The 26,684-nt window shown below is 53.1% G+C and overlaps 1 protein-coding gene across 1 annotated transcript in view; it reads left to right on the top strand.

Annotated features, from left to right (window-relative positions):
- The first annotated feature begins 2,265 nt into the window (after positions 1-2,265).
- LOC115081464 (tenascin-X-like) overlaps positions 2,266-26,684 on the top strand; it is a 94,838-nt gene continuing 70,419 nt past the window's right edge. The window contains 8 exon segments of the mRNA XM_029585938.1: positions 2,266-2,544; positions 12,251-12,660; positions 13,522-14,120; positions 14,122-14,883; positions 14,885-15,581; positions 18,361-18,476; positions 18,828-18,981; positions 22,642-22,905. Of these exon segments, the coding sequence (XP_029441798.1) occupies positions 12,300-12,660; positions 13,522-14,120; positions 14,122-14,883; positions 14,885-15,581; positions 18,361-18,476; positions 18,828-18,981; positions 22,642-22,905 (2,953 nt within the window). The 5' untranslated portion in view covers positions 2,266-2,544; positions 12,251-12,299.

The following is a 26,684-nucleotide window of genomic DNA, read 5'->3' as shown; positions in this document are numbered from 1 at the left end:
GGGGGGCTGGATCTCAGTACTGGACTATCAAAGGGTGCTCTGCGGCAGGAATGAGGTGCATTGGCAGAGCTGGGGGGGGGGGGGTGGATCTTAATACTGGAATATCAGAGGGTGCTCTGGGGCAGGAATGAGGTGCATGAGCAAAGCTGGGATCTCAGTACTGGACTATTAGATGGTGCTCTGGGGCAGGAATGAGGTGCATTGGCAGAGCTGGGGGGGGGTTTGGATCTCAGTACTGGACTATCAGAGCGTGCTCTGGGGCAGGAATGAGGTGCATTGGCAGAGCTGGGGGGGGGGGGGGGTTGGATCTCAGTACTGGAATATCAGAGGGTGCTCTGGGGCAGGAATGAGGTGCATTGGCAGAGCTGGGGGAGGTTGGATCTCAGTACTGGACTATTAGAGGGTGCTCTGGGGCAGGAATGAGGTGCATTGGCAGAGCTGGGGGGGGGGGTTTGGATCTCAGTACTGGACTATTAGAGGGTGCTCTGGGGCAGGAATGAGGTGCATTGGCAGAGCTGGGGGGGGGGGTTGGATCTCAGTACTGGACTATTAGAGGGTGCTCTGGGGCAGGAATGAGGTGCATTGGCAGAGCTGGGGGGGGGGTTGGATCTCAGTACTGGAATATCAGAGGGTGCTCTGGGGCAGGAATGAGGTGCATTGGCAGAGCTGGGGGAGGTTGGATCTCAGTACTGGAATATCAGAGGGTGCTCTGGGGCAGGAATGAGGTGCATTGGCAGAGCTGGGGGGGGGGGGGTTGGATCTCAGTACTGGAATATCAGAGGGTGCTCTGGGGCAGGAATGAGGTGCATTGGCAGAGCTGTTGGGTGGGGGGCTGGATCTCATTACTGGAATATCAGAGGGTGCTCTGGGGCAGGAATGAGGTGCATTGGCAGAGCTGGGGGAGGTTGGATCTCAGTACTGGAATATCAGAGGGTGCTCTGGGGCAGGAATGAGGTGCATTGGCAGAGCTGGGGGGGTTGGATCTCAGTACTGGAATATCAGAGGGTGCTCTGGGGCAGGAATGAGGTGCATTGGCAGAGCTGTTGGGTGGGGGGCTGGATCTCATTACTGGAATATCAGAGGGTGCTCTGGGGCAGGAATGAGGTGCATTGGCAGAGCTGGGGGAGGTTGGATCTCAGTACTGGAATATCAGAGGGTGCTCTGGGGCAGGAATGAGGTGCATTGGCAGAGCTGTTGGGTGGGGGGCTGGATCTCAGTACTGGAATATCAGAGGGTGCTCTGGGGCAGGAATGAGGTGCATTGGCAGAGCTGTTGGGTGGGGGGCTGGATCTCAGTACTGGAATATCAGAGGGTGCTCTGGGGCAGGAATGAGGTGCATTGGCAGAGCTGTTGGGTGGGGAGGCTGTCTCAGTTGTGGAACAGCAAGGGGTGATTCAGGTCTGGCATTTCCTCTCAAGCCCTCTGTTCATATTTCATTTGACAGGAAACAGCCTGTGCAGTAAATAAACAGGGAGCTTGATTTCCAACCCCATTCCCCCCCCCTCCCCCAATGGCAGCAGATGGGAGGGGGGGGGGGAATGGAATTGGGTGGGCTCCAGAATCTGCAACATCTCCTGTTCCAGGGCTGGGCTTTAGGTGGACGGGGGACGACGTCTCTCCATCCATGGCCGCGGTGCCACCGCGCAGGCGATCTGGCAGGCCCCGTAGCATGGGGCGCTCCGGGAGGGTCCCCCGGTCCTTGCCGGGGGGGAAGGAGTGAGTGTAGGTGGGGGTGAGAGATACGCAGGGCATCCGACAGGGTCCCTCACAGAGGGCATAATGCCTCATCCTGGGCGTCTGTGTTTGGATGATACAGGAAAGGCCTCTGAGGGGGGATCCCCCTGCAAACGCACATCTGCACTTCCTGCTGCCTAAACATCTTTACGGCTGTAAATCTTTCTGCCCACCACCAGCACCACCACATCACCCAGTCCCCTATATGAGGTCTGGATAGAGAAAGGGACAGAGGAGAAGTCAGGCCAAAGGAGTCATTTTGGAGATATTGAGGGGGGGTAAGGGGGTTTTTTTTATGAAACTGGGAACTTGAGGGAGAGGGAAAGGGCAAATGTGCCGGAAGGGGTCTCAGAGTGGGGCAGGGCCTCCAGGGTGCCCCCTTATTCAGTTGTTTTGTTTTATGAGGACAAAGGTGTCTGGATGATTGGATCAGAGCTGACAAAGAGTCCCCTGATAAAAGACAAGGCAGCACATCACGGGGAAGGGGGCGGTGGGGGGAGAGAAATTGGAAAACGTGTGTGTGCGCGTGTTCCAATATCTATCACTATTTCCTACGTGACACCATCAATATATCCTGCCTCCCTCTTCCCACCCGCTCCTCACAAGTTTCTCCGAGGAGGCTGCAGGGAGGGCACAGAGAGAGATTTTGTGTGTGTGCGTGTGTGTATGTGAGACACACACACACACACTGTCCGTACAGCCAGAATTGGTTTCCCTATCAGAACTTGGACTGACTTTGCAAAGAGTGGGAGCAGCACAGCCAGAGAGCGTGCGAGAGACAGCCTTCTCCCCAGCTGAGACGCCTCCCAGGTAAGGCCTCTGACCCAGGTGAGGAGTGGGAAGGACCCCCCCCCCCCTCCCTTTTTATTTATTTTTTTGTTTGTGCTGTTTGGCTGTATTCATGAATGTCTTCCCATCGCTGCCTGAAGCTTGCATGCATGGAACTCTGCAGAAGGGAAAGTGGTTGGGTTTTTTTTTGTTTTTTTTTCCCCCTAATGAGATAAAGAGGTTTGTTCAAATTGATAATTGCAAACACATCCCTGAAGCTTTTACTTTTGGCTTGTTTTTGCAAATATGTTTTGTGCTGCACAGTTCAGGTAGAGAGAGGAAGCAAAGAACTCTCGGCATGGGTTTGAGCTTCCTTTCTGCAGAGGGCTGTGACCTGGGGACCGGGAGAGGTGTTTCAGGGTCCTGTCCTGCAACACAGACGTTCATTGTTTCAGAACATTGTATGGTTATTTATGCAGTATCGTCAATGCCCCTGCCTTACAGTTTGTGTGCCTGAGCACAGAGGGCATAAGAGATTTGCTAGAGATAACACACAGTGAGAGCTGGTGGGAGCGGTGGGATTGGAGCCTGGATCTGCAACTGTTTAAGATCTGTGCTCTCAGCACCAGGCTGTCACACAGGGAGAGTTGGTGGCAGTGGTGGGACTGGAGCCTGGATGTGCAGGGGTCAGAGCTCGGTGCTGTCAGCGGTAGGTTTCTCACAAGATGAGAGCTGGTGGCAGCAGTGGGATTGAAGCCTGGGTCTGCAGGTGTCGCAGCTCTATGCTCTCAGCACTAGGCTGTCACACAGAGAGAGTTGGTGGCAGTGGTGAGATTGGAGCCTGGGTCTGCCAGTTTCATAGCACCAGGCTGTCACTCAGGGAGAGTTGGTAGTAGTGGGATTGGAGCCTTGATCTACAGGTGTCACAGCTCTATGCTTTCAGCAGTAGGTTATCACAAGGTGAAAGTTGGTGGCAGAAGTGGGATTGAAGCTTGGGTCTGCAGGTGTCGTAGTTCTCATCATCATTAGTCAATAGATGTACATGAGCACAGGGACCTCATTTGTGATGTTACTGTTATTCTGTGTAAGCTGTGTTGTCTGGTGTGTGCTTACAGTACGCTGTCCATCGTATTTTGTGTGCCTATACCGTGCTTATCCTGTGCATATGCCAATGCTTTTGGAGACTTACCAGTAAGAAAGTGGCATCAGAGCAAGCACCTTTGCTGAGCAGAGACAGGCAGTGGTAGGGAGATGGCTCGGGATGCAGCGTATTCAGCGTGCCGTCCTGCTGGGTCTGGGTGCAGGGGCATGGGAGCTCCGAGACAGCGCACACCTGACAGCCCCACAGTTCTCTGATGGGTTTGCTTAACGGGGATCAGTAAATGAAGAGGATAATGTGCCCCAGGTGCCGGCTTCTGATATTTAGTGTTTGCGGCTACATTTAAAACAAAATGTTGTTAATACCGGATTTTATCATGTGGAGCATCAATGAGCTGAGCGCAGTCTCTCTCTCCCACACACACGCCACAAGAAATCCCGATATTATTTGCATGATACTGGCTCATAGCGTACAAATTTGAACCCGGCTTATAAAAAGTTGCACAAAAGAACGTTTTTGCGCAGAAGTCGGAGGAAACGTCGGTCTCTCTCTTCCCTATGCTTTGTCTCAGGTGTGCGTGTTTTATAACTGCTTTCTGAGCCATGGAGGGTCTCCCTCCAACAGCTACGCAGCGAGCACATCCCCTGGGATGGCAACAGGCTTGAAATCTCCTCTGTGACAGTAATGGGATCACCCCCCATGACAGCAACTGGGTCTCCCCCCCCCCTGTGACAGAGAGAGAGCGTCTCTTCCTCCATAATAACGGAGCCTCCCCTGTGACAGTGAAAGAGACAGCAGTGCCCAGTGACTGTAACAACAGGGGCTTCATCATGACGGCGACAAGGGTCTCTCCAGTGCGAGCGATGGGATCTCCCCGTGAAAGCCACAGCGACGGGGTCTCGGGTAATGCCAGTGAGGGGGGGGGGGGATCTTCTTCCGTGGCGCTCGCACACGTGGTGGTGGTGGTGCACGTCTGAGCTTTTCTTCTTCCCCCCCTCCCGGTAAACTTAAATTCTTTTTTCCTTGCTCATTCCTGCAAGAATTCCCTTGCGCTGGGCATTGTGTTCCTGGCTCCAGCAGGACTCGGAGGAGGGAGGGGAGTGAGTTCAAAGGGGCATAATCCTGCCCAACACCACAGAGAAGGAGAGGGGAGGGCTGGGCGCGGGCAGCGCGATCTCCTGCACGCCGACGATGCGCGCTCAAAACAAGATGCTCGTGTTCCTAACGCGTGTGCAGCCACGTCGCCTGGGCACCCGACGCAGGATTAAAAAGCGAGAATTGCGCGTTTCTGGCGCTCATAGGAGTTTATTGCAATGGGCACTCAATACCTGCGTCCGTTTTGATCCGGCGCCTTTTGGGTGCTGATTTCAGTGCTCCGGTTTATTATAGCAGGCGTGTGCAGCCATAAGAAAGGTGTGTTTCCTTTTGATTAAATCAGTGTACATCTATTTTTCTCCATCACAAGCAGTACATTTTAGAGTCAGGATGATACTAAGGAAGAGGGCACATTTATCGCAACCAGACTTTTAAATGTTTCTCAGGAGCCCTTGACCGCCAGTTAAGCTTTACTGCACCTCCAGAGCTGAGGTTACATTCCCCACCTTACAAAATACGTGTTGGGGGCCCAGCACTTTCCTGCATCAGTGGGTAATAATAATTATTGTCTTCATCTACATGGAATTTGCATGCATTGGGTGCTATTGGGTTCGCATTTCGGAGAGAGTGCTCGTTGTGGACACGCTAATCACCATACTGCATCGGACGTTCCTTTGTGCGTGCTAGAAATGCCCGCCCAACCGCACGTAAACCCCGTGTGCTGTGCTGGATGCACCTTATTCCATCGGCCTGTGAGGTCTCTCACTTTCTCTGCCTATCCTGCTACCTATCATTTCTAAATCACTATTAGAGGTACATAGCGCTGTACAGACTCACAGGAGAGACAATCCCTGCTCCATGGAGCTTGCAGTCTAATTGATCTGTCTCTTTCTACCTGTCTTTCTCTCTCTCTGTTCCTCCAACAATCTCTGTCTGCCTCTGTCTCTGCTTGTTGTTCTCTGCCTCTGTGTGTGGCTCTCTGCCTTTCTGTCTGCCCACTCTCTGCCATGTGCCTGTCTCTCTCTCTTTCTATCTGTCTTTCTCTCTCTCTCTCTCATCTCTGTTCCTCCAACAATCTCTGCTGCCTCTGTCTATGCTTGTTGTTCTCTGCCTCTGTGTGTGGCTCTCTGCCTTTCTGTCTGCCCACTCTGCCATGTGCCTGTCTCTCTCTCTTTCTACCTGTCTTTCTCTCTCTCTCTCATCTCTGTTCCTCCAACAATCTCTGCTGCCTCTGTCTCTGCTTGTTGTTCTCTGCCTCTGTGTGTGGCTCTCTGCCTTTCTGTCTGCCCACTCTCTGCCATGTGCCTGTCTCTCTCTCTTTCTACCTGTCTTTCTCTCTCTCTCTCATCTCTGTTCCTCCAACAATCTCTGCTGCCTCTGTCTCTGCTTGTTGTTCTCTGCCTCTGTGTGTGGCTCTCTGCCTTTCTGTCTGCCCACTCTCTGCCATGTGCCTGTCTCTCTCTCTTTCTACCTGTCTTTCTCTCTCTCTCTCATCTCTGTTCCTCCAACAATCTCTGCTGCCTCTGTCTCTGCTTGTTGTTCTCTGCCTCTGTGTGTGGCTCTCTGCCTTTCTGTCTGCCCACTCTCTGCCATGTGCCTGTCTCTCTCTCTTTCTACCTGTCTTTCTCTCTCTCTCTCATCTCTGTTCCTCCAACAATCTCTGCTGCCTCTGTCTCTGCTTGTTGTTCTCTGCCTCTGTGTGTGGCTCTCTGCCTTTCTGTCTGCCCACTCTCTGCCATGTGCCTGTCTCTCTATTTCTGCCTGTCTCTCAGCCTCCTGCGTTCTGCATTTTGCTGATGTCTTTAGTGGGGCAGAGGGGGGCAAGATTGTTGATTTCTCTCTTCTGAGCTCAGGACAAGATGTCCTGGACTTGGGCAGTTCCATCCTGAGCCTTTAGGGAGCAATCTTGCGAGTTCTCGTCAGTATCGGAGGAAATTGGTGTCAGTTCAAAGGTGTTGGGTATCCCCAGCTCAGGAGAATGCTCCTGCTACTAGCCTGGCTACTTGCCCCAGTTTATCTGGCACAGATCTGACAGTAGCCGGCTGCATGGGTCAGGAAGGCAGAACCACTGCATGCCACAGCTGCTCTCTTCCTACTACCACTGATGTGCACTGCAAATGACCCGTATACTGGAAAGCGAGCTCGGCCAGCCATTCCCAGCCATGGCCAGGGAATAGAGTTGCAGGATTGTCACATTGCGGCCAGCCACTTATAGCCATGGTCAGTGACCACAGTCAGCCAATTCCCGGCCACAGTGTTATTACATCATGGACCTCCGTTCCTGGCCATGGTCAGTGACCACAGCTAGAGTGCTATCACATCATGGACCTCCGTTCCTGGCCATGGTCAGTGACCACAGCTAGAGTGCTATCACATCATGGACCTCCGTTCCTGGCCATGGTCCGTGACCATAGCTACAGTGTTATCACATCATGGACCTCCGTTCCTGGCCATGGTCAGTGACCACAGCTAGAGCGCTATCACATCATGGACCTCCGTTCCTGGCCATGGTCAGTGACCACAGCTAGAGCGCTATCACATCATGGACCTCCGTTCCTGGCCATGGTCCGTGACCATAGCTAGAGTGCTATCACATCATGGACCTCCGTTCCTGGCCACGGTCAGTGACCACAGCTAGAGTGCTGTCACATCATGGACCTCCGTTCCTGGCCATGGTCAGTGACCACAGCTAGAGCGCTATCACATCATGGACCTCCGTTCCTGGCCATGGTCCGTGACCATAGCTAGAGTGCTATCACATCATGGACCTCCGTTCCTGGCCACGGTCAGTGACCACAGCTAGAGTGCTGTCACATCATGGACCTCCGTTCCTGGCCACGGTCAGTGACCACAGCTAGAGTGCTGTCACATCATGGACCTCCGTTCCTGGCCACGGTCAGTGACCACAGCTAGAGTGCTGTCACATCATGGACCTCCGTTCCTGGCCATGGTCAGTGACCACAGCTAGAGTGCTGTCACATCATGGACCTCCGTTCCTGGCCACGGTCAGTGACCACAGCTAGAGTGCTGTCACATCATGGACCCTCCGTTCCTGGCCACGGTCAGTGACCACAGCTAGAGTGCTGTCACATCATGGACCTCCGTTCCTGGCCATGGTCCGTGACCATAGCTAGAGTGCTATCACATCATGGACCTCCGTTCCTGGCCACGGTCAGTGACCACAGCTAGAGTGCTGTCACATCATGGACCTCCGTTCCTGGCCATGGTCAGTGACCACAGCTAGAGTGCTATCACATCATGGACCTCCGTTCCTGGCCATGGTCTGTGACCATAGCTACAGTGTTATTACATCATGGACCTCCGTTCCTGGCCATGGTCAGTGACCACAGCTAGAGTGCTATCACATCATGGACCTCCGTTCCTGGCCATGGTCAGTGACCACAGCTAGAGTGCTATCACATCATGGACCTCCGTTCCTGGCCATGGTCCGTGACCATAGCTACAGTGTTATCACATCATGGACCTCCGTTCCTGGCCATGGTCCGTGACCACAGCTAGAGTGCTATCACATCATGGACCTCCGTTCCTGGCCATGGTCAGTGACCACAGCTAGAGTGCTATCACATCATGGACCTCCGTTCCTGGCCATGGTCAGTGACCACAGCTAGAGTGCTATCACATCATGGACCTCCGTTCCTGGCCATGGTCAGTGACCACAGCTAGAGTGCTATCACATCATGGACCTCCGTTCCTGGCCATGGTCAGTGACCACAGCTAGAGTGCTATCACATCATGGACCTCCGTTCCTGGCCATGGTCAGTGACCACAGCTAGAGTGCTATCACATCATGGACCTCCGTTCCTGGCCACGGTCAGTGACCACAGCTAGAGCGCTATCACATCATGGACCTCCGTTCCTGGCCATGGTCCGTGACCACAGCTCCAGTGTTATCACATCAGGGGCAGTCAATCTCGATCAAGGTCGTTGACCACAGTCCCAGTGACCGCAGTCAGCTATGGAGCAAACTTGCTTCTGTCTAATTGCCTTGGGTGTTCTGTAGGTCGTCTCTTTCGTCCACGTGCACGCATGCAGTACAGGAGGGAGACCTCCGGTCCTGCCTCAGCTTGAACCTCCCTTTACAATTACATTCTTTAGGTCCTGATCCGACCGTCCATCCGCTCTGGCTGCTCTCCACTGATGAATCACAGAGGAAAGTCATGAGCTGCGAAGTGGAGAACAGATGTTAAAGCACTAATTTTGTTTTCGGTTCAGCCACGCCAGGTGCACGAATGCCAAGAACCCAGAGGGAAAAGTCCTTTCCAGCTCTGGCTATGCCCAGAGGGGTGAAAGGTTATGGGACACTGAGAACCCAGCCTTCCCAAGCAAGGGATGGTGTAAGATTTGGGCTGAGGGGTGTTGAGAAGTTACAAGAAGCACAGTTTGAGGGGAACAGCGCTGGTAGCTAAAGCACATATAAAGTTATAAACCGCCCTCCCCCAAGGATTGAAATTCCACGTCTACCACTGTGTGTGAGCGTGAAGGGGAGTCACTTTTTATCTCCATGTGCCTCAGCTCTAATCCCCGGCTCTGTCACTGACTGTGGATGTGTGACCTCGGTGAGCAAAATTTCATGCACACTTTTACCCTTCCTTCATACTTTCAGCCACAGGCCAAAATTGCCAGCCCGGGAAAGGGGAAGAACGTGCGGGATGCAAATTTCATTTTCAAATCCCCGTGCACACTTTCCTGCACGGACTCTGCACCTGCAGTGAAGCAGATACAAAATCCGTGGCCACTTTGCTGGCCCGAAATTCCACAGGGAAAGGCTGCGAAGGCGTGAGCAGGGGCTCAGTACAGAGACATTACAACTGGTTTCTTATCCCGCAAGGCTTTTGAGCCCTGCTCAGAGGCAGTTTCTCTTTGAATATCAGCTTGTAAGGTCCATGGGTACAAAATACCCGCAGACGACTCAGGCTGTTCAGAATTACCCCCCTTTATTTCCCCGTGCCTGGGTTCTCATCCCCTGCTCTATCACGGACTCAGTTTGTGGTCTTGGTCAAATCACTTAGTACTCAGCGTCAAGAATTTCCAGCCCCTGCGTTCTCTGCATTTTGCCAGAATCTCTCCCTGGTATTTCCAGCCCCTGCGCTCTCTGCATTTTGCCAGAATCCCTGGTATTTTCAGCCCCTGCGCTCTCTGCATTTTGCTGGAGTCTCCCTCTGGTATTTCCAGCCCCTGCGCTCTCTGCATTTTGCTGGAGTCTCTCCCTGGTATTTCCAGCCCCTGCGCTCTCTGCATTTTGCCAGAATCCCTGGTATTTTCAGCCCCTGCGCTCTCTGCATTTTGCTGGAGTCTCCCTCTGGTATTTCCAGCCCCTGCGCTCTCTGCATTTTGCCGGAGTCTCCCCCTGGTATTTCCAGCCCCTGCGTTCTCTGCATTTTGCCGGAATCTCTCCCTGGTATTTCCAGCCCCAGCGCTCTCTGCATTTTGCCGGAATCTCTCCCTGGTATTTTCAGCCCTGTGCTCTCTGCATTTTGCCGGAATCTCTCCCTGGTATTTTCAGCCCCGTGCTCTATGTATTTTGCCGGAATCTCTCCCTGGTATTTTCAGCCCCGTGCTCTATGTATTTTGCCGGAATCTCTCCCTGGTATTTTCAGCCCCGTGCTCTATGTATTTTGCCGGAATCTCTCCCTGGTATTTTCAGCCCTGTGCTCTATGTATTTTGCTGGTGTCTCTCCCTGGTATTTTCAGCCCTGTGCTCTCTGCATTTTGCCGGAATCTCTCCCTGGTATTTTCAGCCCCTGCGCTCTCTGCATTTTGCCGGAATCTCTCTCTGGTATTTTCAGCCCCCAAACTCCACATTTTGCCAGGAGTCTCCTCTGGCAATATAAGCAGCCGGACAGAATTCATGAAAAACCTCTCACTGAGCTTTGCCAGCTCATGAAGATGATAGTTAGAACCATGGATTCCTATCCCAGTCTGTGCATCGTCTGCTCCCCCCTTATCAGCAATATCAGTGGTGAGACAGAGCGGTTTCCTATCCTGTTCTCTTATGGGAATAACAAAGTTTAATCCATTTCCCATTTCAGCTGTTGATCACACTCCTCCCTTTCTGGATGGACACAGCCCCCTCATTGAGCTGAGCTTCCACGATATGTTTTTTGCTTTAAATTTTTTTTGGATCCCAGGCTCTTCCTGCTCATCTGTGACTCTTTCCATACTGCAGCCCGGCCGTGGGTAACCCGCAGATCCCCCTGAGATTGGCATGGACTCTCTGCTTTGTTTCTTATCGCCTCGCTGATTTCCCTTCTCTGGTTGTAGGCACGTGTTCCTCATCTGTAGGGTAGGCGTGATTGCATGAGGCTGCAACACCTGCAGACCCAGGTTCCAATTTCATCGCTACCACCAGTTCTCTCTGTTTGACAGCCTAGTGCCAAGAGCGCACAGCTGTAATACCTGCAGACCCAGGCTCTAATCCCACTACTGCCACCAGCTGACCCTGCGTGACAGCCTGGCACTGAGACTACAGAGCTGCAATACCTGCAGACCCAGGCTCTAATCCCACTGCTGCAACCAGCTGACCCTGCGTGACAGCCTGGCACTGAGACTACAGAGCTGCAATACCTGCAGACCTATACTCCAATCCCACTGCTGCAACCAGCTGACCCTGCGTGACAGCCTGGCGTGGAGAGTACAGAGCTGCAATACCTGCAGACCTATACTCCAATCCCACTGCTGCAACCAGCTGACCCTGCGTGACAGCCTGGCGTGGAGAGTACAGAGCTGCAATACCTGCAGACCTATACTCCAATCCCACTGCTGCAACCAGCTGACCCTGCGTGACAGCCTGGCGTGGAGAGTACAGAGCTGCAATACCTGCAGACCTATACTCCAATCCCACTGCTGCAACCAGCTGACCCTGCGTGACAGCCTGGCGTGGAGAGTACAGAGCTGCAATACCTGCAGACCTATACTCCAATCCCACTGCTGCAACCAGCTGACCCTGCGTGACAGCCTGGCGTGGAGAGTACAGAGCTGCAATACCTGCAGACCCAGGCTCTAATCCCACTACTGCCACCAGCTGACCCTGCGTGACAGCCTGGCACTGAGACTACAGAGCTGCAATACCTGCAGACCCAGGCTCTAATCCCACTACTGCCACCAGCTGACCCTGCGTGACAGCCTGGCACTGAGACTACAGAGCTGCAATACCTGCAGACCCAGGCTCTAATCCCACTACTGCCACCAGCTGACCCTGCGTGACAGCCTGGCACTGAGACTACAGAGCTGCAATACCTGCAGACCCAGGCTCTAATCCCACTACTGCCACCAGCTGACCCTGCGTGACAGCCTGGCACTGAGACTACAGAGCTGCAATACCTGCAGACCCAGGCTCTAATCCCACTACTGCCACCAGCTGACCCTGCGTGACAGCCTGGCACTGAGACTACAGAGCTGCAATACCTGCAGACCCAGGCTCTAATCCCACTGCTCCCACCATCTCTCATAGTGTAACAGCCCACTGCTGTATTTGGCAGTGATTACCACTGTATCCTTCTGATTAATCCTTTTCTTTTTATTTCACCCTTGCAGATCCGTTCTGCCACCATTACCGGACAGCATAAAGGGGACAGGGCCAGCAATGATGCCGCCGCCTGCCCTCACGGCGTGCCTCACTACCCTGCTGCTTGGGGCAGCCAGTGCCACGGTCTTCACCAAACAATTCCGACTGAAGCGGGCGGCTGGCGGCAACGACACCGAGCTGGTGGCACGTGGCAGCGCGTCCGACGAGCATCTGTATGAGCACACGCTGGAAAGTGAGAAGCAGATGGTTTTCACACACCGGATCAACATCCCACCTCAGAACTGTGGCTGCCCCGACAGAGGTTTGGTGAGGACGCTGCTGAGCCGGCTGGAGATGCTGGAGGCGCAGGTCAGGGCCCTCAAGCAGCAGTGCCCGGGCGGGACCTGCTGTGCTGGAGGAGGGGGCCATCCAGGGGCCGGTAAGTGCTTCGGCGCGTGGCGTCAGGGACAGCAGAGCTGAGCTAATGACGGACAAGGAGGGAGGTGTGAGCCCTACGGCCGTGGGCTCTCCCCAACGCTCCTCCTCGCCGCGCAGGCTATCACTGTGTTGGCTATGGCCGAGAATGTTCTGACCACGCTGTGACAGTACTGTGACTGCGTCCACTGACCGTGGCCGGGAAGAGTGGAACATGGTGCCGACGATACCGCGAATGGTGTTTGCTGACCGTGCCCGGGAATGGATGACCCCCACAGTGTGATGAAACTGTGACCGTGGTTGCTGGCCGTGGGGTGGGAATGGCTGACCACAGAGCGGCCGTCCCGTGGCTGTGGTCACGGACGACCACAGTAATGACGATACCGAGACTGCGGGCACTGACCGTGGGTGGGAATGGCCGACCACGGTGTGACCACAGGATGGCACTTCTTGTCTAGCATGCAGCTGCGCCTAGGGTCTCCAGCCGAAGCCCCACGTAACCGAAAGCAGGCGCAACCGTTCCTGATGCTGGCCCCAGTGCATTCTGGGAGGTGTAGTTGCTGCTGCTGCTGCTTATCCCAGGGAAATCGGAACTGTCTCTCCCCAACACTTAGTGAGGGTAAAACCAGGTCTACCTCAACCCGTTCCCGATGATCTGCTCCCTTGTAGTTAGGGCTGCCACCTGGTTCCAGGTCAAGCTGATCCAGGACTGGTTTTGCCACATTGCATTTTCCCAAGAACAGAACTACAAGTACCTGGGTGCAATGGGGCATAACCCAGGTAGACCTAGGCTGAGGGGGTGGTCCTTCCTCTAGTCGGTAGACCCTAATGTGGACTATTATTTTTGTTCTTTCTCCCACTGCAGGGCAGATGGACGTCCGGGCACTGTGTAGTCAGCACGGGAGGTTCGATTTGGCGAAATGCAGCTGCCAGTGTGACGTCGGCTGGCAGGGCCCCACCTGCTCTGAGCCTTCCTGCCCCTCCGACTGCCACGGCCACGGCACCTGCGTAGACGGCTCTTGCGTGTGCCAGGATGGCTTCGCGGGCGAGAGCTGCGAGGAGACCGCCTGCCCGGACGACTGCAACGACCAGGGCCGCTGCGTGGGGGGCCGCTGCGTCTGCTTCCGCGGCTACGCGGGCCCCAGCTGCGGAGAGCCCTCCTGCCCGGGAGACTGCGGGCCCCACGGGCGTTGCGTCCAGGGTGCGTGCCTGTGCGAGGAGGGCTTCGGCGGGCCGGACTGCGGCACCAAAGCCTGCCCCGAGAACTGCCGGAACCGCGGCCGGTGCATCGACGGAGCGTGCGCGTGCGAGGCCGGCTTCGGCGGGCCGGAGTGCGGCACCAAAGCCTGCCCCAGGAACTGCCGGAACCAGGGCCAGTGTTTCGGTGGGGAGTGCATCTGCGACCCTGGCTTCACCGGGCCGGACTGTGGCCTGCGATCCTGCCCTGAGAACTGCCGGAACCGCGGGCCGGTGCGTTAACGGGAAGTGCGCGTGTGATGCCGGCTTCACCGGTCCAGACTGCGGCGCCAAATCCTGCCCCGAAAACTGCAGGAACCGCGGCCGCTGCGTTGACGGGACGTGTGTGTGTAATTCTGGCTACACCGGGCCAAACTGTGCGGCGAGGTCCTGTCCGGAGAACTGTAGGGACCGCGGGCAGTGCGTTAACGGCAAGTGCATCTGCAATCCTGGCTACACGGGGACCAGCTGCGGCAGCCGGACGTGCCCTGATAATTGTAGCAATAGGGGGCGCTGTGAGGACGGACGGTGCATCTGCCATGCTGGCTTCACCGGGCCCAACTGCGGCACCAGAACCTGTCCGGACAGTTGCATGGACCGTGGGCAGTGCGTTGACGGACGGTGCACCTGTGATACCGGCTTCACTGGGCTGAACTGCGGCACCAGAACCTGTCCTAATAACTGTATGGACCGTGGGCAGTGCATTGATGGACAGTGCACCTGTGATACCGGCTTCACCGGGCCCAACTGCGGCACCAGAACCTGTCCTGATAACTGTATGGACCGTGGGCAGTGCGTGGACGGACGGTGCACCTGTGATACCGGCTTCACCGGGCCCAACTGCGGCACCAGAACCTGTCCTGATAACTGTATGGACCGTGGGCAGTGCATTGATGGACAGTGCACCTGTGATACCGGCTTCACCGGGCCCAACTGCGGCACCAGAACCTGTCCTGATAACTGTATGGACCGTGGGCAGTGCGTGGACGGACGGTTGCACCTGTGATACCGGCTTCACCGGGCCCAACTGCGGCACCAGAACCTGTCCTGATAACTGTATGGACCGTGGGCAGTGCATTGATGGACAGTGCACCTGTGATACCGGCTTCACCGGGCCCAACTGCGGCACCAGAACCTGTCCTGATAACTGTATGGACCGTGGGCAGTGCGTGGACGGACGGTGCACCTGTGATACCGGCTTCACCGGGCCCAACTGCGGCACCAGAACCTGTCCTGATAACTGTATGGACCGTGGGCAGTGCGTGGACGGACGGTGCACCTGTGATACCGGCTTCACCGGGCCCAACTGCGACACCAAAATGTGTCCTGACAACTGTAAGAACCACGGACAGTGCGTGGACGGACAGTGCCTGTGTAAGCCCGGCTACACGGGGCACAACTGCGGCACCAGGACCTGCCCCGGCAACTGCAACCACCGGGGCCGGTGCGAGAACGGCAAGTGCCTGTGCGAGGAGGGCTACTCCGGACCCGTCTGCGGCAACAAGGCCTGCCCCGGCAACTGCAGCAACCAGGGCCGCTGCCTGAAGGGCGTCTGCCTGTGCCGCCGTGGCTACGCCGGGCTGGACTGCGGGCAAGAGGCCTGTCCCAACCAGTGCAGCCGGCGGGGCACCTGCCAGGACGGCCACTGCCTGTGCGCGGAGGGCTACAGCGGGGAGGACTGCTCCGAGGGTAAGACCCAGGTTACCGCTGAGCTCCCGGAGCCACCCGCCCCCTCCCCCCACCTCCCGAATTCCCCATCTGGAAAAAAAAAAAAGTCTGTTCCCATCCCATTACGGAGCGCAGGGCCCCGGAGAAAACGGCCCGGAAATGCTGTTGGTCAGGACCTCCGTTCTTCTGCCTTGGGAGCCCTGCACTCAGGATGCCCCTGGCATCGCTTGACACAACCCCCCTCCCCCTCCCCCCCCCCTCCATCTGGCAGCAGCTTAGGCAGGGGCCAGCTCCTGTCCCATCCGTGAGTTCCCCTCCTCTCCTGCCTCGCCCCCAGCTTCCCAAAACACTCTCTGTCTCTGTTTCCCGCTCCTGACGCAGGGTCGAGCCTTTAGCTGCCTGCAGGAGGGACAAGCACAGCACAGAAGTGAAAGAGATCCTTATACAGTGCAGACAGTAATACTGCCTGACCCATTTATAAGCAACCAGCGCGGAGACAGTGCATCCTGTGTACAGGGGAGAGCGGAGGGAGCAGGAGTTTTATATCCTTAATATAAAGTGATAGGGTGTGACTCGTGTATGAGGGACAGTGAGGGGAGGGGGAGTTTTATCCTTAATATAAAGTGATAGGGTGTGACTCGTGTATGTGGGACAGTGAGGGGAGGGGGAGTTTTATCCTTAATATAAAGTGATAGGGTGTGACTCGTGTATGAGGGACAGTGAGGGGAGGGGGAGTTTTATCCTTAATATAAAGTGATAGGGTGTGACTCGTGTATGAGGGACAGTGAGGGGAGGGGGAGTTTTATCCTTAATATAAAGTGATAGGGTGTGACTTGTGTACGTGGGACAGTGAGAGGAGGGGGAGTTTTATCCTTAATATAAAGTGATAGGGTGTGACTTGTGTACGTGGGACAGTGAGAGGAGGGGGAGTTTTATCCTTAATATAAAGTGATAGGGTGTGACTCGTGTATGAGGGACAGTGAGGGGAGGGGGAGTTTTATCCTTAATATAAAGTGATAGGGTGTGACTCGTGTATGAGGGACAGTGAGGGGAGGGGGAGTTTTATCCTTAATATAAAGTGATAGGGTGTGACTCGTGTATGAGGGACAGTGAGGGGAGGGGGAGTTTTATCCTTAATATAAAGTGATAGGGTATGACTCGTGTATGAGGGACAGTGAGGGAGGGGGAGTTTTATCCTTAAAGTGATAGGGTGTGACTCGTGTATGAGGGACAGTGAGGGGAGGGGATGCTTTATCCTTAATATAAAGTGATAGGGTGTGACTCGTGTTTGAGGGACAGTGAGGGGAGGGGGAGTTTTATCCTTAATATAAAGTGATAGGGTGTGACTCGTGTATGAGGGACAGTGAGGGGAGGGGGAGTTTTATACTTAATATAAAGTGATAGGGTGTGACTCGTGTATGAGGGGCAGTGAGGGGAGGGGGAGTTTTATACTTAATATAAAGTGATAGGGTGTGACTCGTGTATGAGGGACAGCGAGGGGAGGGGGAGTTTTATACTTAATATAAAGTGATAGGGTGTGACTCGTGTATGAGGGACAGCGAGGGGAGGGGATGTTTTATCCTTAATATAAAGTGATAGGGTGTGACTCGTGTATGAGGGACAGTGAGGGGAGGGGATGCTTTATCCTTAATATAAAGTGATAGGGTGTGACTCGTGTTTGAGGGACAGTGAGGGGAGGGGGAGTTTTATCCTTAATATAAAGTGATAGGGTGTGACTCGTGTATGAGGGACAGTGAGGGGAGGGGGAGTTTTATACTTAATATAAAGTGATAGGGTGTGACTCGTGTATGAGGGACAGTGAGGGGAGGGGGAGTTTTATACTTAATATAAAGTGATAGGGTGTGACTCGTGTATGAGGGACAGTGAGGGGAGGGGGAGTTTTATACTTAATATAAAGTGATAGGGTGTGACTCGTGTATGAGGGACAGTGAGGGGAGGGGGAGTTTTATACTTAATATAAAGTGATAGGGTGTAACTCGTGTATGAGGGACAGTGAGGGGAGGGGGAGTTTTATACTTAATATAAAGTGATAGGGTGTGACTCGTGTATGAGGGACAGTGAGGGGAGGGGGATTTTTATACTTAATATAAAGTGATAGGATGTAACTCGTGTATGAGGGACAGTGAGGGGACGGGGAGTTTTATCCTTAATATAAAGTGATAGGGTGTAACTCGTGTATGAGGGACAGTGAGGGGACGGGGAGTTTTATCCTTAATATAAAGTGATAGGGTGTGACTCGTGTGTGGGCAGAGCACGGAGAGGGGACTTTTTGTCCTTAATATAAAGTGAGTGGGGCAGAACTAGAAAAAAAAATACAAGGAAGGGAAACACAAATGGCCATGAAGAAAGGCTAGAGAGGTCAGGGATGGTCACCTTGGCGAGGAGATGTGTGGGGGTGGAACAGGTCAATAGCACCAGGACCCAGGGGGACGATCCCTGAAACTTACACAGTCTGCGTACGGTCCAAGCTATGGAGCTTGTTGCTCGAGGCCTGGCGTCGTGTTCACTGATTTAAAAAAAAAAAAAAAAAAGGTTTTGGCAATTTTCTGGAGCACTGGTCCCATGAATAATTTATGAGCCCTCCTCCCTAAATTCTTGCGGCGGGAATACAAGATTTTCGTTTTGGGAATAGCCAGGTACTCCCCCCCCCCCCCCCCCCCCGTCTGAGGCGGGGACGCTGGGCTCGATGGACCCTGTGGTCCTGAGCCGGCCCGTGGCGCTCCCTGTCTCCCTGTGACCCGCTGTAACCCGTGTGCGTGTGCGTGTGCTCCTCTCGCAGAGATCCCGGCTGTGGAGGGGCTGGCGGTGAGGGCCACGGAGGAAACCTCGGTCACGCTGGGGTGGAGCCGCCCGCCCGCCCCCGTGGATGGGTACGAGATCTCCTTCCTGCTCAAGGTAAACTGCGCCTCTTTCCAGGGTGAAGGGGGGGGGGGGGGGGCTTACGGATTGGTCGGGGGAGGAGGGAGGGAGCTTCCTATGGGTTTTTTTAAAATTTAGTTAATATCCTGGGCTGGTCTAAGACATCCCCCTACCCTTTCCCATCCTACCCCCTTTATTTCCTGGGGGGGGGGGGGGGTGTCATAGTCACCCAACTTGCTTAAAATGCTTTTGTGCTGTGGGGGGGGGGTGGGGGGTGGGGGGAATGTGCGAGATGTCGTCAGGGCAGGGGAGGACACGTGAGCCGTAAGTGTACCCGGAGCTGCCCGTGGCCGTAACGCCCGCCATCGGGTTCTGTTGTCGTTGCAGAAGGACGAGAATGGGATCCCGTCCGCCCGGCTGAGCGGCACCGCCACCGACTTCCACCAGACGGGGCTGGCGCCGGGGCAGGAATACACGGTGGCCATCAGGGCCCGGAAGGGCCGGGTGCTGGGGCCCGAGACCACAGAGACCTTCGCGACACGTAAGGGGCCGACTCGCAGCTTAAGCCGCTTCCACTCCCTCCTTCCTCTCCCTCCCCCCCATTGCTGCCTCTCAGAACACGCTAAGATCCATAAACTGGTAAGGAAAGAACCGAAAAAGCAGCCCTTAGGGGGCGTTTGTTGTTTTTTTTTTCCCGCAAAGCTGTCTTTTTTTTTTTGAGGGGGAGGGGTGGAATTGTCCTTTTGCCTGTACAGGCTGCAGTACTCAAAGTAGCCATGAGGTGTCAGTAAAATCTATTATCATAATAGCATACTGCCACCTTTTGGTCAGTCTTGCTACTGCAGCATAAAAAAAAAAATTTATATCTTTTCTATGCATTTATCTAGCCTGAAAATTTGATTAGATTTATTAGACTTGATATTCTGTCTTTTGTAAAACAAGCAAACAGATTCCACAGCTTAATTGCATGTTGTGTTTAAAAAAAAAAAAATACTTCCTCCAATTTTTTATTTTTTTTTTTTTAAATCTGCCTCCCTCAGGCCTGGTACTATTTGAAAGGGTAAATACTGTAACTGTTCCCTAATTGCCTGTTCCATCCCCACAATAAACCTCTGTCATGTCCCCTTTCTCCATAAATGGGTCCGTTCCATCCCCTTTATCACTCTTTTCAACGTCCGCTATGTCTCTTCTTGAAATGGGAAGAACAGAACTGCACACAGCACCCAAGGCGGATCGATAGTCTCCGTTCTGCTCACCATTCCTTCCCGAATAATTCCCAGCGTTCTATCTGCTTTCTTGACCACCGCTGCACATGGAGCCGAGAATTTCAGTGCGTTGTCCATGGTGATGCCCAGATCCACTCTAGAACCCAGAACTGCGTACCCGTAGTGAGAATTATTTGCCTCCATGGGCATCGCCTTGCACTCAGTCCGCATCTGCCGCTTAGATGCCCGGTCCCTCACTATCCGCTTGTTTTTACTACGTTGAATAATTTTGTGCCATCTGCAAATCTGATCACCTCACTGGTCGTTCCCTTTTCCACAGATCGACTAGGAATAATGTTAAACAGCACAGGTTGTGAGGCACTGCACTGACCGTTAAGTGCTGTGCTCTAATTCCCGTCTTTTAGCTGGTTACAGCAGGACACTACCTCCCATTCCTGAGGCGTGTCTTATGAGAGATCTTGCCAAACGCTTTATGAAAATCCAAGTATATTACGTCAACCAGTTCACCTTTATCTGCATGTTTATTTACACCTTCAGAAAAATCGAATAGATTGGGAAGGTGTGACTTCCCGTGGTTAAAACCATGCTGGCTCTTTCCTATTAAAGCCACGTCTATCCATGTGACCAGAAAGTCTGCGCTTAAGAATGGCTTCTACCATTTTGCCTGGCACTGACGTCAGGCTCACCGGTCTGTGGTTTTCCGCCTCATTCTTGAAACTTGGTGTTTATACTGAACACCCTCCGTTCTTCGGGCACAGGGGTTTATTTTAATGAGAGCTTGCAAATTGCTAGTAACTGGCCTACAGTTTCACGTATGAGTTGTTCTTTTAGAATTCTAGGGGGAAAACCATCAAGGTCTGGTGATTTGTTCATCTTCAGTTTGTCAGATTGCTCTATTACCTCTTCCGATTTTCACAATTTCTCTGAATCATCACCTTCACAGATTGTTACAAATGTGGGTATCTCCCCAACATCCTCTTCAGTAAAGACTGAGGCAAATAGTTAATTTATGGCTTCTTGCTTTTGATATACTTGGAAAAGCTTTTAGTATTACATTTTGCCTCTATGGCAAGCTTCTTCTCAAATTCTCTCTGATTGGCCTTACTACTCTTTATTTTTTATGCATTTTTATGTTTTTGTCTATTTAAGGTTTTATTTGTAATGTTTGCATTTTATTGATTTTATGAATGTTCTTTGTAAACTGCTTAGAAATGCTGATAAGTGGGCTAGAATTTTTTTAAATGAACAAATATTGTTTTACACCTAACTAGCATTACGATAAATTTGATTGTGTTACGGTCACTGCTGACAAGCAGCTCCACTACTGTTACTCTCTCAGTTCCGGTACCAGCTGATTCTATGAAGCAGTCATTTATGGCATCCAGAAAACTTTACCTCTCCGGCATGCCCTGATGAAAACAATTACCCAGTCCATTCTGGGGTAATTGAAATTGTGAGTACTTTGTCAGGATTGACAACGAACCTGCACTTTTTGTACTATGCGTTATTGAAATCTCCCCATTATTTCTGTGTTGCCAGTTTTTTTTAACCTGTCTGGAGTCAGTTAGCATGTCACAGTCTGCCTCTTCATCCTGGCCAGGCAAGCAGTAGTATATCCCCACTGCTATACTCATCCCCACATGAAATCTCTGTCCATAATGATTTCAGAATTCAGTTTGTTTCCTGTACAGCTTTGATCCTGCTCGATTCTGTGCCACCCTCGTCATAGAGAGCCATTCCTCCCCGTCACTTCGATACAGTTTGTACTCTGAGCATCCAGCTGCTTTCCCCAGTTGATTCTAAATGCCCTCCAGAAATGGTCTCACGGATAACCGGCTTGCCTCGAATTTAGGCCAGACTGAGAGCTTCTGGATTAATCGGACTTTTCCTCCACCTTGCTCTTTAAATGGTACTGCTCTGCCCCTACTGTCGAAAGTTCGGTATTTAGATATTATTATAAACTCTACATTGACAATGAAAGAACAGCCAGAAGTTGTCATTAAGGCTGCGTTTTACAAACTTAAATCAGTTCTCAGGTTGAAACTATTACTTTCTGTAGTTGGATTTTTGGGCTCGTGTTACTTTTGCATGCGGCCTACCATGTTCTCATTGTGGCCCCTTTGCAAACTGATTCAAAATGCTGCCACACCCGCCTTATAACCAGAAGACGTTCCTATTCTGATCAAATTGCGCCCACGCTGTGTGCTTCGCCCTGGCTCCCAATTTCTCAACGGATTACATTTTAAAGCGCGCGTATTTAGTGTTTTAAATGCACTGTGAAAAGATGGCTCCTTTCCACCTATGAGCTTATGTACCTATTCGGCCTCTTTGCTCTTCCAGAACATTCGTCGTCACCGCTCCATTCCGTTAAATAATTTCGTTTTATCTGACGCTCGAGTGGCAGCTTCCAGCCCTGTGGAATTCTTTGCCATTGGATCGTTGCTGGATGGATCGCTCTCTTTCCCTTTCGTAAGCAGGACTAAAGCTTTGATCAAGCCTTTGAAATCTATTGATATCCGATTAGATTTTATCTTCTCAGTCTGGAGGATGGGGTCCTGGCTTCGGGATCGCTTTCTGGCCACACCAGGGGTGTGACGCCTTCTTTCCAGGCGAACTTGACCCTCCAGCGCAGCACAATTTAAAAAAAAATTTTTTTTTTAGTTTTCCTCCGCTCCGGCTCAGTCGGAACCAGGGCTGGGATCTGGAGAGGGGTGGATTTCCTTTTATCCCTCCCTATTTACCTTTTAGTCATAAAAAGAAATCCAGGGATTATAGATATTTCCTGCACATTTTGCCTCCTGCAAAGGTAAAAAGTGTTTGGGGGTTTTTTATGGCAGCCAAATGTTTTTCCTTTTTCTGCTCCAAAAGTAAGGAGGGGATTTTCCCCTCTTGTGCCAAGCACCTCTGGCTTGCTGCCGCCTCTGAGGGAACGCAGACAGACGTGCGCTGTTTCTTCTCCCCCCCCCCCCCCGCAGTGATCGACGCCCCCAAGAAGCTGCGCCTAACAGAAGTCACCCCGAGCACCCTGGCGCTGCGGTGGGAGCGGCCCGCGGCCTCCGTGGACCTCTACGTGATCGTGTACGTCCGCGCCGGCGGGGAGCGGAGGAGGGTGGAGGTGCCCGGCGCGGAGGACAGCGCGGTGCTGGGAGAGCTGGACGGCTCCGCGGAGTATGACATCACGGTGGTGGCGCGGAGAGCCCAGGAGGAGAGCAAGCCCACGTCTATCAAAGCCACGACAGGTGAGGCTTCAACACGGGGGGGGGGGGAGGGGAGGGGAGGCGGACAGAAGGGAGATGCGTACGTGGAACGGCGCCCTCCTGGGAGAAGGCGGTAAGGACAACGATGTTAGCGGAACTGGAGATAACCTGGGAGGGGCAGCGAGGATCCTCAGCGCTGGCGTAGTGAGGGGTAAAGCCTGGGGCGGCCGCCCCGTGGATCTCGGCTGTGTGGGGGGGGGGGAGTGAGGGAACAGAGGCAGCTGAGGGGAGGAGAGAGACAATGGTGGGCAAAAAAAGCGTCAAAAAGGATATCACCAGAGTGGAAGGGAACCGGGCCAGGGAGAAGTAAAAGGGAGGAAAAAGTCCGGGGATGGGTGACGAGAGAGAGGGAGGAAACAGCCGGGGGAAAGGATGGTTAAACGCTGGAGAAACCAGAGAGAGAGAGAGAGAATATACATGGAGAGGAGAGGGGAGCAGCGGAATGAACGGAAACCGAAAGGATGCAAATGGTTTTACTTTTTTTCTTTTCTGGATGGTTTTTCCGTCTTTCCTTTTCAGCATTTCCGGAATCCATTCCTTAAACAGACGTGTTCCTGTTCCGCCTTTTTTTTTCTTTTCTTTTCTTTTTTTCCTCTCTCTCCCCTTTGGGTTTTGCTCTCGATGAAGCTTTGGCGATGGACGAATCCCCCGACTTGCGCAGGACGCCTTAGGGGTTTAGCGACTGCCTTCCTGTTTTCTTCCCCCCCCCCCCCTCACTACCACCACTGCGTTTCCAGGTTCCCTTAGGCAAGCCAAGGACGTCAGTCGGGGAGAGGACCTTGGACCTTCACCCCCTCTTCCTCCACCTCCCCCTTTTCTGTTCATTGTGTCTTGAGTTTGCAGGACAGCTGGTTCCAGATGTGTGTGTGGAGGGGGGGGTGCCCTTCTTTTGAGTCATCCACTGGAATACCTTTTTTTTTTTGGGTTGGGGGGGGGGCGGGGGAGAAAGAGTAGGGGGCCCAATTTTCAAAGTTAGACTCCCAAACGCTCCCTTTTGAAAATGTACAAGGGCCGAGCGCCTACGTTTATACTTCTACTTTTCCTTAGGCGCCTATGAAGTGGACAGCTAAGGGGGGGGGGGGTGGGGGGAGCCCGAGTTAGGGCCCAGGGGAAACAAAGTTAGGAGCTTAGCCCTGATTTTCAGAACCAGGTACCAACATTAGGAGCCTAAATCCAGGCAAATGAATAGCAAGGCCTACATTTAGGGTTGAGGGCCTAACGTTTACGGCCCTAAATTTAAGTGGTAAACTTTTTTCTTTAAATATTAACCTCAGAGTGAGTATAAATAAAAAACCAAACAAACCACTTTTGTGCAGATTTTTCCCTGATGCTGTCCCGGGAAAGCAGCGCAAGCTGATGTGTCCCCCCCCCCCACCACCATCTTCACAGAAACTACATCTAAGAGATGAGTGGTCGAATGTGCCTGATTTTATATTTTTTTTTATATTTCAAGTTTGTGAAGAATTATTATTTGTTTTCCTAGAGGTAACCTGAATGTCAGATGAGCACGTTGACAAAGTGATTAATGTTGTATCTTTTTTACTTGAAAGTTTTTTGGGGGTTTGTTTTTTTTTTTTTATATAAAACTCATCGTTTGCCCTTAGCTGCAGAACGTGAAACGGCCCAAGGACCCCCCTCAGCGAAACCCACCCCGAAAACCAGCTCCGGGCGCAGCCGGATGGCGGGGGAGCCGCAGACGACCTCCGAGGCACCACCGAAGGCGACCGGCAAAGCTACCGTCGCGCAGCCCGCGCCCCCGGGCAGAAGGCCCCCGTCCACCGCGGAGGAAAAGGCGGCGGCATCTACCGTCGCTGCGGGAGAACCCCCGAAAGCCGCGGCTTCGGAGGGGAAGCCGTCTCCCGAGGGCGGAGTCAGGAGGGAGGAGCCCCGAAAAGCGGTGACCCCAGGAGAGAGGCCTTCACCCCCGGGGAAGGAGCGAGTGGTCATAACTACCACCGGCGGAGAAGAACCAGAGCAAGGAGCGGTTCCAGGAAGGAAGACCTCGTCCACCTCCGACGAGCGAGACATCACCACCTCGGTTGGAGGGCAGAGCCCACAAGTGGTGGCGGTGCCCCCAAGACGAAGGCCAGACACCGCCAGCGTCACGATCCAGGAACCTCCAGGGCGACATCCCCCACTTATCAAAACAAAGAAAGTCGTTACAACTGTGATCACCAGATGGGAATCAGAAACAGACGGGTCCCCAGAGGAAAGGGATCCTCTCACTGAAGAAGAAACGGTAGTTACGGTTATTACTGAAAGACCCTCACTCACCAGGGAAGAAAGCAGGATTACAGCTACAGTTCCTGAAGAGGAACCCAAAGGTGAAAAGCCCTCACTGACAAAGGAAGAAAGGAGAGGTACAGGTAGCACTAAGAAGGAACCCCAAATCCCCCCAGAACAAAGGTTTTTGTACCCATCTACAGCAAGAAGAGAGGAAGCCTCTGAGAAAAGACTACTTCCTACCAAGGAAGCTATTTTGGATCAGGGCCAGAGTAATCCAGAGAGGAACGACACTCCTGCTGCTATAGTTGAAAGGGAACCTGGAAACTATACTGTCTCAACTGGACACCCCTCTAAGGTCTTGATCAAGGTTAAGCCACTGGAAAACCATCTGCTGAAGACCATGATACGGAATATCTCGGCCAAGCTCTCACCTTTCAACGGGACTCTGCTTCAGAGACTGGAGAGCTACCTGAGAGCCAGCAATTATCCTCTACGTGACAAGCAAACTATCAAGACCGTCGCTAAGTCCATCTTCCTTTATTTGGTCCGAAAAAAGCCACCTCATATCACTCAAGAAGTGTACAACCGATTGATGGAACTGACTTCAGATGAAGATAGGCCCAAGCAGGTCAGCCAGGTGGAAAATATTATCTTCCCTGGGCCAACAGACAGTTACAGTAGCTCTGAGGAGAAGATCTCCCAGGAGGAAACCTCTGAAGCAAAATGGACTTCAAAGAAATCAATAGCAGTCACTGGTGGTCATCATGGTGGGTTGTCTTCTACTGAGAACTTGGCAGAACCTTATGGTGAAGGGGAGCATGGTGCTCCAAAGACATTTCAGGAGAGAGACTATAGACCTGCTAGCCCTCATCCCACTGGTAGACCAGACCTCAAAAAGCACTCCGGGCCAGAACTGCTGGACAGGACTTCTACCAGCATTGTGATCTCTTTGGATGGTCTGAAGGGCCACTCCAGCAACGTGGTGGTCAACTACAAAGACATCAACTCAGCCGGCCCCGGACATCAGCTCGTGCTCCCCGGAGATGCCAAGACAGCCGAGATCCCCGGGCTAGTCCCCGGGACCGTGTACAGAATCGACCTGCACGGCATCCTGAGGGGCCAGTCTTCCAAGTCCTACTCCTTAGTAGCTTCAACAGGTAGTAAGCCCTGTGGGCGATCTCCTGGGCAGCCAGGCCTTGCCCGTCCAGCACACGTCAGGCTTCGGCTCACGCTTCATGTGCCCGCAGCCTTCATGTTTGAGCGCTGCTTCCGGCAGCATTCTGCTGTAAACATGAAGGAGAGGGGAGGGTCACAGCACCTTCCCCGGTTTGTCTTCCATGTGTGGCCCTTGTTGTTCAGGCTAGCATCACAGCTTGGTGACGTGACACGCGCTGAGGAAAGAGTTCCCTCCTCTGCTTCCTTTTCTTTTCACCCTAACACCACAGTTTTATTTTGCTTTCGGTAGGGGGAGCTTTGCAGCGCTGGCTACCAAAGGCGCCTGGGATTGGCCGGCTTCCTTGTCACTTGCAATTTCT

This window comes from Rhinatrema bivittatum, unplaced genomic scaffold (genome assembly GCF_901001135.1).
Source record: "Rhinatrema bivittatum unplaced genomic scaffold, aRhiBiv1.1, whole genome shotgun sequence".
NCBI classification, from domain to species: Eukaryota; Metazoa; Chordata; class Amphibia; order Gymnophiona; family Rhinatrematidae; genus Rhinatrema; species Rhinatrema bivittatum.
The sequence above is the reverse complement of the archived record's forward strand: the minus strand, read 5'-3'. Positions and strand labels throughout refer to the sequence as shown.